This window comes from Grampus griseus (genome assembly GCF_964374135.1).
Source record: "Grampus griseus genome assembly, chromosome: 3".
Classification (NCBI taxonomy): domain Eukaryota; kingdom Metazoa; phylum Chordata; class Mammalia; order Artiodactyla; family Delphinidae; genus Grampus; species Grampus griseus.
The window spans coordinates 163,144,606-163,158,548 of record NC_139019.1 but is presented as its reverse complement, the minus strand read 5'-3'; the positions used below and the strand labels follow the sequence as shown (position 1 = coordinate 163,158,548).

Sequence of the window (13,943 nt, the reverse complement as noted above, 5' to 3'; positions counted from 1 at the left end):
CTCGCCCGCTAGCAGCGCTAGAGGTCTAGGCGTTTAAAGAATTCGCGCGAGAGCAGGTGCAGCTGCTTAGAGCTAGGGCCCTGCTCCAGCATCGACTCCACTTATCCCCTCTACAGGGATGGGTAGGCAAGGTTTTCCTAACCTTTTCTACCCTGAATTTGGGGAACCCCACCACTCCGACCCTCTCTCTCTCCATCTCTCTCTCTCTCTCTTAACCCCAGCCCCCCGCCCCGCCAGGATGGGGCAGAGGGCATCGAGCCCTAGGGCTTCACTTCACCCCAGCGCCTGAGCCGTGCAGGCCTGCGGGGGGAGTGCCGGCTCTCTCCTCCGTACGGCCCCTAGTTCCCTGGCAGCCTGTCAGACTGCTGCTGTGTGAGCTGGGGCAAGGCATTTAGCCTCTTTGAAGGCACAGGAGCTCCTGAAAGGCCAAGAGGAGCGACCCCGGCCAGCTGCTGGCCGGCAGAAATGCTTTCAAAGCTTTTAGGGATGTCTGGGACAGAGGGAAGGAAGCCCTGAACGGCTCGAAGTTGTGACTATAGGCTGGGTCTCCTACGGTTGTTCACCTTATTGCAGCCTGTCCTTTACCCCTCATCCCCTCCTCAGCCGGTAAATGAAAGGGGTCACAGTCTTGTGGTCTCCCACAAACGTCCTGCTTTTGCAATTAAACGGCTAAAGATGAGAGGGCAGGGGGTTCCGTTGGGGAGGGACAAAATGGGACAGATGGTGGGGAAGATAAGGTCTAAGGGAGGTGGCCAGGACCCCTGAGACTAGAGCCTTCTTAGGAAGGCAGAGGCACATGACTGAAAGTAACACACCAGCTCCCTGCCCCTAGGCTGCAGGAAGGAGGCAGGAGAGGTGGGGCTTTCCCAAACTCTGAGCAAATTGGCTCTGGACCTGGGAAGTGGAAGTACACTGCTGAAGGGGGTGGATCTTGGCAAAAGGGTGGGGAGGGGCTGCTTCCCCTCTAGTGGTGGGGACTCAGAAAAGAGAGGAATTAGGAGCCTTGGAGAAGTTGGGGTTCTGCCCCTTCCCCAAGACAGTATCCAGTATTGCCCAACCTGGTCCTCCCCAACGAGGACCCCCCCAAGTCTGGGATGACCACTCCAGGCCTTCCACTGACCTTCCCCCTGCCTTCCCGCCCTTCCACCATGTGTCAGGGACACATGGGCTAGGTGCTGCCTGCCAGAGGGTAGACACTATGCCTGTCTTGTTCACCTCACCATTCCCCCCCGCACCCCACAGTGTCTCCTGCAGCATCAGGCACAGAACAGGCTTAAAACCTACTTGACGTGGGACAGAAGCAAGGAAAGAAGGACTCTTGCTGGAATTAAATAAGCAAAAATGGGGAAAGTGCTTTGAAGCTAAGAAGAGACTTTGAGGGATGCATTCTGAATTTTTATCAGGACCTCACTGTAGGTCCAGCATTGGGGGATATTAGTAACCCCATTTACCACGCTCAAATAACAGTTGTGATGGCTAAATGAGTAAGTGCTTAGAACAGCACCTAACACAGAGTCCACACTCAATTTAGTACCAGCAAGTATTGCATGTGTGTGTGGGTACTATTTCACTTAATTCTCACAGTAACCTGGGCTCATATCATTTCCATCCAAGCGAGGAAACTGAGGCACAGAACGATTAAGTGATTTGGCTGAGGGACAAAAATGGCAGATCTGGGATTAGAACCTACTTGTGCTGTCTAATGTAGTCTCCACTGGCCACATGTGATTATTGCCTTTTGAAATGCAGCGGCTGTGAAGTAAGCTGTAAGTGGAAAATATACATCAGAATTTGAAGACTTAGTGTGAATAAATAATGTAAAATATCTCACTAGTAGTTTTATATTAAGTGTTGAAATGATAATGTGGACATTTTAGGTTCTATAAATTCTTCAAATTAATTTCACCCCTTTTGTTTTTAACGTTGCTACTAAAATGTGTAAAATTACATTTCTATCTCGAAATATATTTCTTGTTTTGTCTTGGCCAAGCTGCGGCATGCTGACCAGGGATCAAACCCGTGTCCCCTGCAGTGGAATAGTGGAGTCCTAACCACTGGACCACCAGGGAATTCCCAGTATCTTGAATTATATTTCTATAGGACAGCACTGATCTATACTACAAATTATTTTCCTGACATTGGTCTTCTCAGAGCAGGGGTATGGGGAGGAGGGGGCAGGTTCTGGAGTGTTTATAATTTCTGACACTGTCCACCAGCTCCTTGCAGAACCTTGGGCAAGGCATACCACCCTCCAAGCCTCAGTTTTCACATCTGTGAAATATATATTATATCAGTATCTACATCATACAGTTTTGGGGAAAATGAAGTAAGACACCTGAAGCACTTAGCACTGGGCTGGGCACAGGGGAGAACGTCCATACAGGTTAGCTGCAACCTTGAATATATTATTCAATAATATACTATTATTGAGTCCTTCTCCCCTCTATAAATAGGGTTGGTCCCTACCCAGACTCCCTTTTAAAATTTAAAAGTAGTTGACATCAGGGACTTCCCTGGTGGTGCAATGGTTAGGACTCCGTGCTCCCAATGCAGGGGGCCTGGGTTCGATCCCTGGCCAGGGAACTAGATCCCACATGCATGCCGCAACTAAGGAGCCCTGGAGCCACAACTAAGGAGCCCATGTGCTGCAACCAAGGAGCTGGAGAGCTGCAACTTAAGACCCAGTGCAACCAAATAAATAGATTTTTAAAACAATAATAGAAAAAATAAAAGTAGTTGACATCAGCAGGATGACTATATCTGGAGTCCACCACCCACAGCCCTCCTGTGGGGGTAAGAAAGAATCCCCAAGGGAGGACTGGTCTGAGGCCCAGAGAGGGGGAAGTCCAAGGTCACACAGCCCCTGCTGGTGAGGCTGGGTGCAGCTTAAAACAATGCTGTGAGTCTGTCTTTGATGGTATTAATTTGACCTCTCTGGTCAACAAGAAACCACCAGTCCAGCCAGTACTGGGTCCCTAACCCCCTCTTAAGTTCAAGTGACACGCTCAAGATGGCGGCACCCGAGCCCTGCAGCATAGTCTGCCACACTCAAGATGACGGTGTACGCCCCCCGGCGCCGGTTCCGGTTCCGGTTTCGGTTCCGGTTGTTCTGGCCGCCGGCAGGCGCACGCCGAGCGCCCTGGGAGCAGTCATGGCAGACGGTCCGGTGGCGGAGGTGCTGCTGCAGCGGCTGGAGGCGGCCGATGGCGGCTTGGACAGCGCTGAACTGGCGGCCGAGCTGGGCGTAGAGCATCAGACCGTGGTGGGCGCCGTGAAGAGCCTGCAGGCGCTGGGTGAGGTGAGCTGGGCCGGTGATGCCGGGCCTCCTCGCTTTTGCACCTGCGGTTCCCTTGCCAGGAGGGCTCTGCCTCCAGGCCAGATTATCTCAGGCCTGGTTAGGAGTAATTGTATGTGTCCCGCCCAGGGTGCGCAGGGGGGGAGTCAGGACCGAGTGAGGGCCCCGGGGTACGGATGTTCCTCATGCAGTAAACGTCCATTGAGGCATGATCAGTGTTGAGGGAGTGGAGAGGAGAATGGTGGACCAGAAAGACGCAGTCGCCGCCTTCACGCAGGCTGCGGTATAATGGATATACTCAAGTGACCGGAGTGATGGAGGAAGCACGGGGAACTCAGAGGCGTTAGCAGACCCAGCCTTGAGGATCAGGGAGAGTATCCCAAAGGAGATGACAGCTGAGTCGGGTTTCTGCATTGAGTAGAAAAGCCATGGCACTTTAAGGAACAGTGGGGTAGGGAGGTGGCACAAGTGGTGAGAGAGACCCAGCAGAGCCAGATTTTGCGAGGCCTTGTAGGTCTTTATTTCACAGGGGTACTGGGGGGCCATGGCAGGAGCTAGAGCCAATGAGATGTGTGTACTGCCTACATCACTCTTGGAAAGGATCGGTGCGGGCAGGACTGGAGGCAAGGGGGCAGTGGCAGAGGCTGGCACATCCCCAAACTACAGGGTATGGTCCCTGGCTGTAGGGAGGCAGCTGGAATGGAGAAGGGATTCAGGTGAAGGAATGAAATAAGGTTCATGGAAATGTAGGGGTAGCTCGGATGAAGCCCAGCCTTCTGACTTGGACAAGGGAAGGGTGATGGAGCCAGAGGGGGAGGATGCTGACCGACCCGTGGGTCACCCAGCAGGCTGGATCCATGAGGCTAGGACTCAAAAAACATAGCTGAAAACATCAAACTTACATGATGTGCCCTGCTCTGGCCTCAGATTTATTCCTCATCCAATCTTTGATGTGCCCTTCAGTTGATGGCACTGTTATTATCCCCATATTGCAGATGTGACAACTTCTAAGCACTGGTCAGAATCTTGATCAGTGTCACTAGAAGGAACAGGCAAACCTGGATTTGAAGCCTGAGGTCGTCAGTGCAGAAAGGGATTGAAGCTATGGTGTATGGGATGACAGTACCTTGATGGATGTGAAAGTGACATTTGTGTAGGCTACTGAGGGTTAAGTGTTGGCAGTTTAATGGGGTTCATTGTAAGGATGATGACGATGATATTAATGTAGTAGTAGTTATATTTATGCAGCATTTGCTGCATACTAAGCGCTCTGCATCCTTTCTGTGTATTAATTTAGTTACTCAAAACAACTCTCTGAGGTAGAACCCACCACACCCTTCTCTCATGGATAAGAAAATTTGCTCAGGGACGTTAAGCAACTTTCCCAAGGTCACACAGCAAGAGAGGAGCAGAGCTAGGAATTAAAACGAAAGGGGAGCCTAGGGTTCCTGTGTGTAATGTGGGCAGCCTGGGTTCTTCTCTGACGTCTGGCTACACTGAGATGCATGTAAGTGTGGAAATAAATCATTTCACCCGAGACTTTAAAAAAATCTTTCCCAGGTTCAAAAGTGATAGGATTTGTTCTTTGCCAGGCAGGTAATACCCTCAGTACTTTACCTCACCCTGGGAGGTGTGAATCATTTTTGTCATTTTTCCCATGTCACAAAAGATCTACTGAGGCTCAACGAGGCAAGATCACTCCGCTGGGAAGTGGTACAGCTGAGAGGCAAAGCTGGCATCACAGGCTGTTCTTTGACCCGCGTCCCCAGTGCTGCGGCAAGGGGGTGCCTGGACCTGAACCCTGTCCCTGCCCGTGTCCCCCTGTTTTCCTACAGATAATCGAGGCTGAGCTGCGTTCCACCAAGCGCTGGGAGCTTACCGCTGAGGGCGAGGAGATTGCCCGGGAAGGCAGCCATGAGGCCCGGGTGTTTCGCAGCGTCCCCCCAGAGGGCCTGCCCCAGAGCGAGCTCATGGTAGGAGTCTGAGTGGGCAGGGCCTAGGGAGGTGTTGGGATGAGGGCGACCCTTGTGTCCCCCTCACTGCAGCCTTGCTCCCACAGCGACTGCCCAGTGGCAAGGTGGGCTTCAGCAAGGCCATGTCCAACAAGTGGATCCGAGTGGACAAGAGTGCTGCCGACGGGCCCCGGGTGTTCAGAGTGGTGAGTCCCTGCCGGGCGGTAGTTGGACAGGTAGTCGGACAGTTGGGCCCCCTGCCCTCACGGCCCCTCATGCCCATCACTGTGGCAGGTGGATAGCGTGGAGGATGAGGTGCAGCGGCGGCTCCAGCTGGTCCAGGGTGGACAGGCCGAGAAGCTGGGAGAGAAGGAGAGGAGCGAGCTCAGGAAGAGGAAGCTGCTGACTGAAGTGTGAGTGGGTGCCGCCCCCCCGGCTCACACCTGTGTCACCTGCATGGCCCTGGAGCAGAAGGGGAGCCATTCTGCCCACACTGGGCCAGGGTGCTATCAGTCTCCTCTCAGCCTCCCTTCACACTGTGGTTGTCGAGCACGCACGCCAGGCTCATGCCGTGTCAGGGCCTTTGCCTCTGTTGTGCCTTCTGCTGAGAAAGAGCTTCCTGCTCTTCTTCAAAGCATGTTCTGACATCAAACCTCTGCTCATGTGTCACCTTAGAGAGGCCACCCTGACACCCTTTCCTCCCTTCAAATTCCATAAAAGTTCCTCACTCCTGGCCTCCATCCCTTGTGCCCTGTTGACTTCCTTTACAGTCCTAAGCACCGTCTGAAAGTTTATGACTGCTGGGACCTGGACAGGCTGGGGGCTCTGCCCTCACAGAGCTGACGACTCCTTTGAGCACACGTAGCAGTGGCCTAGCAGTTATAAGAACACAAACTGGGAATTCCCTGGTGGTCCAGTGGTTAGGACTCTGAGCTTCCACCGCAGGAGGCCTGGGTTCGATCCCTGGTTAGGGAACTAATATCCCATGTGCTGCATGGTGTGGCCAAAAGAAAAAAAAAAAGACTGGAATGGGGCTGCCTGATTCAAGTCCCAGCTCTGTCATATGCTAGCTGTGTGACCTTGACCAAGTCACCTGATCTGTCCAAGCTTCTGTTTATGCATGTGTAAAATGGCTCCTTTTCACACAGGATTATGGGGTGATTTTATGGAGCAGAGCCTAGTGTGGAGTAAACTCTCTAAACTTGACCTATTATTATCACTCCCAGCTATATGCCTAGTGCCTTGAACAGACCCTGGTACACATTAGGTTCTCAGTAAATGTTTGTTGAATGAGTAACTGCACGAACATAGGGATGTAGGTCGGGGCCAGCTAAGAGGATTCTGGAGATGGTAAGTGTCAGGAAGGAAATACAGCAGAATGACTTGGTGGGTGACTTTGGGGTCAGCATCAGATGGGAGGTCAAGGGAAACCACTTGGAGGAGGTAACAGCATTGTCCTCTGGCCTCAGGAACCTGAAGACCTACTGGGTGAGCAAAGGCAGTGCCTTTAGCACCAGCATCTCCAAGCAGGAAACAGAGCTGAGCCCAGAGATGATCTCCAGGTAGGGGGTAGCCCCAGAGCTGGGGGCCGATGGGGGTGTGGTAGGCAGCCCCCACCAGACCCATGTACCCTGCATCTCCCCATAGTGGCTCCTGGCGGGATCGGCCCTTCAAGCCCTACAATTTCTCGGCCCATGGCGTCCTCCCTGACAGCGGCCACCTGCACCCCCTGCTCAAGGTCCGCACCCAGTTCCGGCAGATCTTCCTGGAGATGGGGTAAGCATGGGGCCAGGGGTGGGGCTAGCCCACCTGCTTGGCACAGGCAGGACAGTCAGGCTGTGTCTCCCACCAGGTTCACCGAGATGCCGACCGACAATTACATTGAGAGCTCCTTCTGGAACTTTGACGCACTCTTCCAGCCCCAGCAGCACCCAGCACGGGACCAGCATGACACCTTCTTCCTGCGAGGTGGGTGGGCCCCGCTGCGCCATCAGAGGTGCCAGGACTGGACAGAACCTTTTGGGGTGGCATACCGTTTTACAGGATAAACTCCATCCTCCTCAGTGTGGCCGACAAACCTGTGTGAGCTGCTATCATCAACTTCTGTTATCTTCTTCCACCTCCCCTCCTGCCCACCTCAGGGCCTTTGCCTGTGCTGTGGCTTCTGCCGAGAACTGTCTTCTCCCAGGTCTTCATGGCAGGCTCTGGCATGAAGCTTCTGTTCACATATCACCTCAGAGAGGCCACCCTGACATGCCCTTGTCCCCCCAAGTTCTAAAAGCTCCTCACTGCTAGTCTTCAACATTGCTTCCCAGTTCTTTCTTTCTTCCACAGTCCTTAGTACTCTCTGAAATTGAATGACTTTCCAAAATGGTTGTTGTTTCCCCCACCAGCAGGGCAGATGAGGCTGTTGGGTGCCTGTTACCTGGCCAGGAGCAGCAGCGCCATTGTCATCATTTCAGCATCCAAAACTTGCTGAGCCATGGGACTTCCCTGGTGGCCCAGTGGTTAGGGCTCTCCGCTTCCGCTGCAGGGGGGCGCAGGTTTGATCCCTTGTCAGGGAAGTTCCACATGCCATGTAGTGTGGCCAAAAAAAAGAAAAAAGAAAAAAAATATATATATAAAACTTACTGAGCTGTCACTGTCCTAATCTTTCCACCAACTATAGGAAGTAGACTGTTAGCCCTGTTTTGCAAATGAGGAAATTAGGTCTCAGAGAGGGGACATCACTTGCCCAGGGTCGCAGCTTATAGGCGGTGGGGCTGGGATTTGATGTCAGGCTTTTCAGGTGCACTAAAATTGTGTCTCTGGAAGGGACTCATAAGAACTTGCACATTCGTACAGCATAGAGTCTGCACCTATGACTGAGCTCCTGTGTGCCAAAGTCTCTGTGAAACACCTGGGTCACAGCCAGGAATGAGACAGAAATCCTTGCCCTGATGAGGCCCGCATATCCTGGTTGGGTGAGATATGCATTTAATTCTAAGTAAGCTGTAAACCCGGCAATGAAAGATGGCAGTAAATGTGATGGGGGAATTGACGTTATGTTGGTGGGGGAGCACGCTGTCAATTTAAGTTAAAGGCCGCGGGCTTCCCTGGTGGCGCAGTGGTTAAGAATCCGCCTGCCAATGCAGGGGACACGGGTTCGAGCCCTGGTGCGGGAAGATCCCACATGCCTCGGAGCTACTAAGCCCGTGCGCCACGACTACTAAACCTGTGCTCTAGAGCCCACGAGCCACACCTACTGAAGCCCACGTGCCCAGAGCCCGTGCTCCACAACAAGAGAAGCCCGCACACTACAACGAAGAGTAGCCCCCGCTCGCCGCAACTAGAGAAAGCCTGCGCACAGCAATAAGACCCAATGCAGCCAAAAATAAATAAAATAAATAAATTTATTTTAAATTAATTAAATGAAGGCTGCTTGGGACTTCCCTGGTGGCGCAGTGGTTAAGATTCCGCCTGCCAACGCAGGGGACACAGGTTCAATGCCTGGTCTGGGAAGATCCCACATGCCGTGCGCCACAACTACTGAGCCTGCACTCTAGAGCTTGCAAGCCACAACTACTGAGCCTGCATGCCACAACTACTGAAGCCCGTGCTCTGCAACAAGAGAAGCCACCGCAATGAGAAGCCCGTGCACCGCAATGAAGAGTAGCCCCCGCTCGCCGCAGCTAGAGAAAGCCCGCCACAGCAATGAAGACGCAACGCAGCCAAAAATAAATTAATTAAAAAAAAAAAGTCTCCGTGCTCCCAATGCAGCGGGCCCGGGTTCGGTCCCTGGTGAGGGAACTAGATCCCACGTGCATGCCGCAACTAAGAGTTCGCATGCTGCAACTAAGGAGCTGGCGAGCCACAACTAAGGGGCACACCTGCCACAACTAAGGAGCATGCCTGCTGCAACCAAGACCCGATGCAACCAAATAAGATAAATAAATTTTTTTTTTTTTTTTTTGCGGTACGCGGGCCTCTCACTGTCGTGGCCTCTCCCGTTGTGGAGCACAGGCTCCGGACGCGCAGGCTCAGCGGCCATGGCTCATGGGCCCAGCCGCTCCGCGGCATGTGGGATCTTCCCAGACCGGGGCACGAACCCATGTCCCCTGCATCGGCAGGCGGACTCTCAACCACTGCGCCACCAGGGAAGCCCCAATAAAATATTTTTAAAAATAAAATGAAGGCTGCTTAAGCAAAGATAGAAGGAGGTCAGGGAGGGAGCTATGCCTGGGGAAGGAAAGTTCCAGGCAAAGGGAATGGCCAGTGCAAAGGCCCTGAGGCTGGCACATGCCTGGTATGCTCACAGATCAGCAGGGAAGCCCTGTGGCTGGAGGAACTGATCAGTTAGGAGTGGGAGGAGAGAATTCCCCAGCAGTCCAGTGGTTAGGACTCTGCGCTTCACTGCCTAGGGCACAGGTTCGACCCCTGGTTGGGGAACTAAGTCCTGTGCAGGATGGCCAAAAAAAAAAAAGAGGAAATGGGACCACGGAAGGTTCTGGGCAGAGGAGAGTTGTGACTGACTCAGGTGTTCCCAGGTACCCTCTGGCAGCTGTGGAGGGCGGGGGAGGGAGCTGCCTGTGTCACTATCTGTTTTCAGTGCGGTGGCTATTTGAGAAATGCTCCTTGACTGACCAGATGTTGCTCTGTCCTGCCCAGATCCAGCCCAGGCCCAGCAGCTCCCAATGGACTATGTCCATCGCGTCAAGCGGACCCACTCTCAAGGCGGCTACGGTTCACAGGGGTAAGGCAGGACCCAGGACTTTGGGTCCTGGGCAGGACACCCAGGGGTGTCGGGGGAAAGAGGTTGGGGGCCGTGAGCTGCATCATGGACTTCCTGTATGTCCCTCTGAAGGTACAAATACAACTGGAAACTGGACGAGGCTCGGAAAAACCTACTGCGCACCCACACCACGTCGGCCAGCGCCCGCGCCCTCTACCGCCTGGCCCAGAAGGTGTGGCAGGGCTTGGGCAGCGTTGGAGGGGCCAGGGCTGACATGCTGACCTTCTCACCCATGCCCGGGCTTGGCCTGCCTCTCATCTCCAGAAGCCCTTCACAGCGGCCAAATACTTCTCCATTGATCGTGTGTTCCGGAATGAGACCCTAGATGCCACGCACCTGGCCGAGTTCCACCAGATCGAGGGCGTCGTGGCTGACCACGGCCTCACACTAGGCCACCTCATGGGCGTCCTGCGGGAGTTCTTCACCAAGCTGGGTGAGCAGGCGGGCTGGGGTGGGCAAGCAGGAGGATGCCTTGGTCGTCAGCCTGACCCTCCCCCTTTGCCCCTCTCCTCCCCCTTTGCCCCACCCCCACCCCCACTCTGTTTGGCTGCCTCCCCACCCAGGTATCACCCAGCTGCGTTTCAAGCCGACCTACAACCCTTACACCGAGCCCAGCATGGAAGTGTTCAGCTACCACCAAGGTCAGGGTGGAACCCAGTACTGGGACAGGGAGGGAGGTCTCAGGCTGTCCATGGCTCAGCCCAGGTCCCCGTCACTGCCAAGCCCACACCCCACCTCCCAAGCTAACTGCCAGGCCCAGTATCACCCACACAAGCCGCCCCATCGTTCTCGTGCCTTCACAGGCCTGAAGAAGTGGGTGGAGGTTGGAAACTCTGGGATCTTCCGCCCCGAGATGCTGCTGCCCATGGGGCTCCCTGAGAATGTGTCAGTCATTGCCTGGGGCCTCTCCCTTGAGCGGTGAGTACCCAAACCACTTAGAGTATTGGCTGCCTTACTCAGGTGGCTTGCCAGGCGTGGGGGCCTGCAGACTTTCAGCCCCATTCATTCGTTCATTCATTTGAGAAACCCTTAGTGAGCACCTGCTGTGTACTGAGTCCTGTGCTGTGATTATGACATACACATCTCTACTTCCATGAAGCCAGGGGTGCTAGTGGAACACAGAGGATGATAATTAGCGAGATAAATAACAAATAAAGCTTAAAGTATGTCCAAAAGCAGTGTTATAGAGAAAACACAGCAGGGAGGGCTAAGGAGATGTCAGGGAAGGCCTCTCAGAGGAGGTGGCATCTGAGCAAAGACTGAACATGGGTGAATTGGTAAGCCGTGAGGATATCTGGGGAATGGCGTTCCAGGCAGAGGGAATAGCCAGTGCAAAGGCCCTGAGGCTGGAGTGGGCCTGCTGTGTTTGGAGAACACTAAGAAGGCCAGTGTGGTTGGAGGGAATGAGTGAGTGAAGGTGGAGAATGGGAGGAGATGAGGGTGGGGAGGTGACAGGACAGGTTGAGCAGGGCCTTTTGAGCCCCAGGAAGGACTTGGGCTTTTACTCAAGGAAGGTGATAAGAGAGGTTCTGATCAGAAGAGAGCATGACCTGACCTCATGTTAAACCATGTCATGTCCCCCCTCCCAAGCCCGACAATGATCAAATACGGCATCAACAATATCCGGGAGCTGGTGGGCCACAAGGTGAACCTGCAGATGGTGTACGACAGTCCCCTGTGCCGCCTAGATGCCGAACGGGGGCCCCCGTCGACACAGGAGGCCGCATGACACGAACCGCCCTGGATAGGCCGCCTTCCCCAAGACCCTGCTGCCCTTTGCATCCCTGCCAGTGACCCCCTTGTACTTACGAGGCCTCTGTGAGGCCAGTCCCCCTGCCCCTGGTATCTCCTCTTCCCCACTGGCCCCAGGGTCCCAGGGACAGGGGAGCGGGTAGCAGGTTCATTCTGTTGTCCACCTGTGAGGGTGGGCCTTGGGGAGCCCTGCAGACCAGCTTCTGGCTAATAAAGTGGGCACTTGCCCTCATCTGGTGCCTTTCCTTAGGGGTGGAGGGGTGCTGGAGCCCCGGGTGTGAGGCGTGGTGGGTTGGAGGTCTTGGATCTTCAGGAACCCCTGGCCAGCCTGAGCCAGATCCCTCCAGGGAAGACTAGCTCCATCAGGCATTTACTGATTTACCTCCTGGTGCCAGGTTCTTCTAGGTGAAGGGAACAGAACCCCCTACCCCTGTGGAAGGGGCATTTGGGAAGGGGAGGCCAAGGCGGGCGTCGGGGCCCCAGGAGTCAGCATTCCCACCAACTGGGAGCCAGCATTGGTGGGGTGGGGCGTATAGCAAGCTAAGCCTTTAAAGCTGCCCTTTTTGTTTTTTTAAGAGCAGTTTTAGGTTCATAGCAAAATTGAGTGGAAGGTAAAGGGATTTCCTATAAACCCCCTGCCTTGACACATCATAATGACCCAAAGTCCATAGTGTACATTACAGTTGATTCCCTGTGTTGTATGTAGGTTTGGACAAACGTATGATGACGTGTATTCGTTCACTATTATGGTATCATAGAGAGTATTTTCACTGCTCTGAAAGTCCTCTGTGCTCCACACATTCACCCCTTTCTCGTCCCCCTAAAATTACTACTCTTAAAAAAAAAAACAACTCAAGGATTTCAAATGAGCCCAGAATAGAGATGAATGAGTAGGATAAAGCTCCATGAACCCACCACTCACACTGGACAGTGAGCAGCATCTCACACCTGTTTCTATGGGAATATTTCAAAGCCAATCCAAGTCACCACGTCGCTCAGCCCAGATCTTCAGGGGCAGCACGCTTTTGGAAACAGACAATTTTTTTATGTAACCATGAGGCCACTTTTATACCCAGGGCAGTTGGCAGTCAGCTGAGACCATGGGTTTTGCTGGTCCCAGGGCCTGGGGGCACCAATCTTCCAAGGGCTCCTCACTCAAATCTTTTGTTTATTTATAATTAAATAATCCAGGAATACAGAAAAATATTCCTTCATTCAATAAATGTACACCTTTATTTTTTTAGTTTTTTTATTGAGGTATGGTTGATTTGCAATGCTGTGCCAATCTCTGCTGTACAGTGAAGTGACCCAGTTATACACATATAGACATTCTTTTTTAGTATTTTTTTTCTTTCTTTTTTTTTTTTTTTTTTTTTTTTTTTTGCGGTACGCGGGCCTCTCACTGTTGCAGCCCCTCCCGTTGCGGAGCACAGGCTCTGGATGCGCAGGCTCAGTGGCCATGGCTCACGGGCCCAGCCGCTTCGCGGCATGTGGGATCTTCCCGGACCGGGGCACGAACCTGTGTCCCCTGCATCGGCAGGCGGACTCTCAACCACTGTGCCACCAGGGAATCCCTCTTTTTTAATATTCTTTTCCAGTATGGTTTATCATAGGATATTCAATATAGCTTCCTGTGCTATACATTAGGACCTTGTTGTCCATTTGTTCTAAATGTAATAGTTTGAAACGTGCATCTCTTAAGTGCCAGCAGTGTTCATGAGCTGAAGACCCAGCAGTGGGCAAAGCTGGCTCAGGTCCCTGCCTTCAGGAGCTGACGTGGGGTGGGGGTGGGGAGGGACCTGGGGAGGCATGAGAGACAGGATGAACAGATAAAGAAATGGGGGAGGGGTAGAAGCCATGTAAAAAGTAAAGGCTGGTGAGGGTGAAGCATGTATAATATGAAGCATAATACAGTAAACACCCAAGAATCCACCCCTAGTTCATTCGAATCTGAGCATAGATTATATTTGCTTTGGATCTTTCATTTCTTAGATCTGTGCGACTAATGGTTTGAAGACCCTATGAGCTTGTCCTAGTTTCTTTTGCCCCCAGCCCACTAAGGCTGCCGCCTCCTGAATTTGGTATTTATTATTCTCATGTGTTTTTAAACTGTTGCTACTTATATGTGTCACTTTAACAAGACACGGTTTCAATTTGCATGTTTTCAAATGTT

General features: G+C 52.9%; 1 protein-coding gene across 1 annotated transcript; it reads left to right on the top strand.

Annotated features, from left to right (window-relative positions):
• Positions 1-3,130: 3,130 nt before the first annotated feature.
• FARSA (phenylalanyl-tRNA synthetase subunit alpha) lies at positions 3,131-11,980 on the top strand. Its single transcript, XM_082652337.1, has 13 exons — positions 3,131-3,298; positions 5,131-5,268; positions 5,355-5,453; positions 5,542-5,660; positions 6,717-6,809; positions 6,895-7,023; positions 7,100-7,215; positions 9,895-9,979; positions 10,091-10,190; positions 10,283-10,451; positions 10,582-10,659; positions 10,822-10,936; positions 11,609-11,980. The coding sequence occupies exons 1-13, from the start codon at positions 3,152-3,154 to the stop codon at positions 11,745-11,747; spliced, it is 1,527 nt and encodes a 508-aa protein (XP_082508463.1). The 5' UTR covers positions 3,131-3,151; the 3' UTR covers positions 11,748-11,980.
• The last annotated feature ends 1,963 nt before the right edge of the window (positions 11,981-13,943 follow it).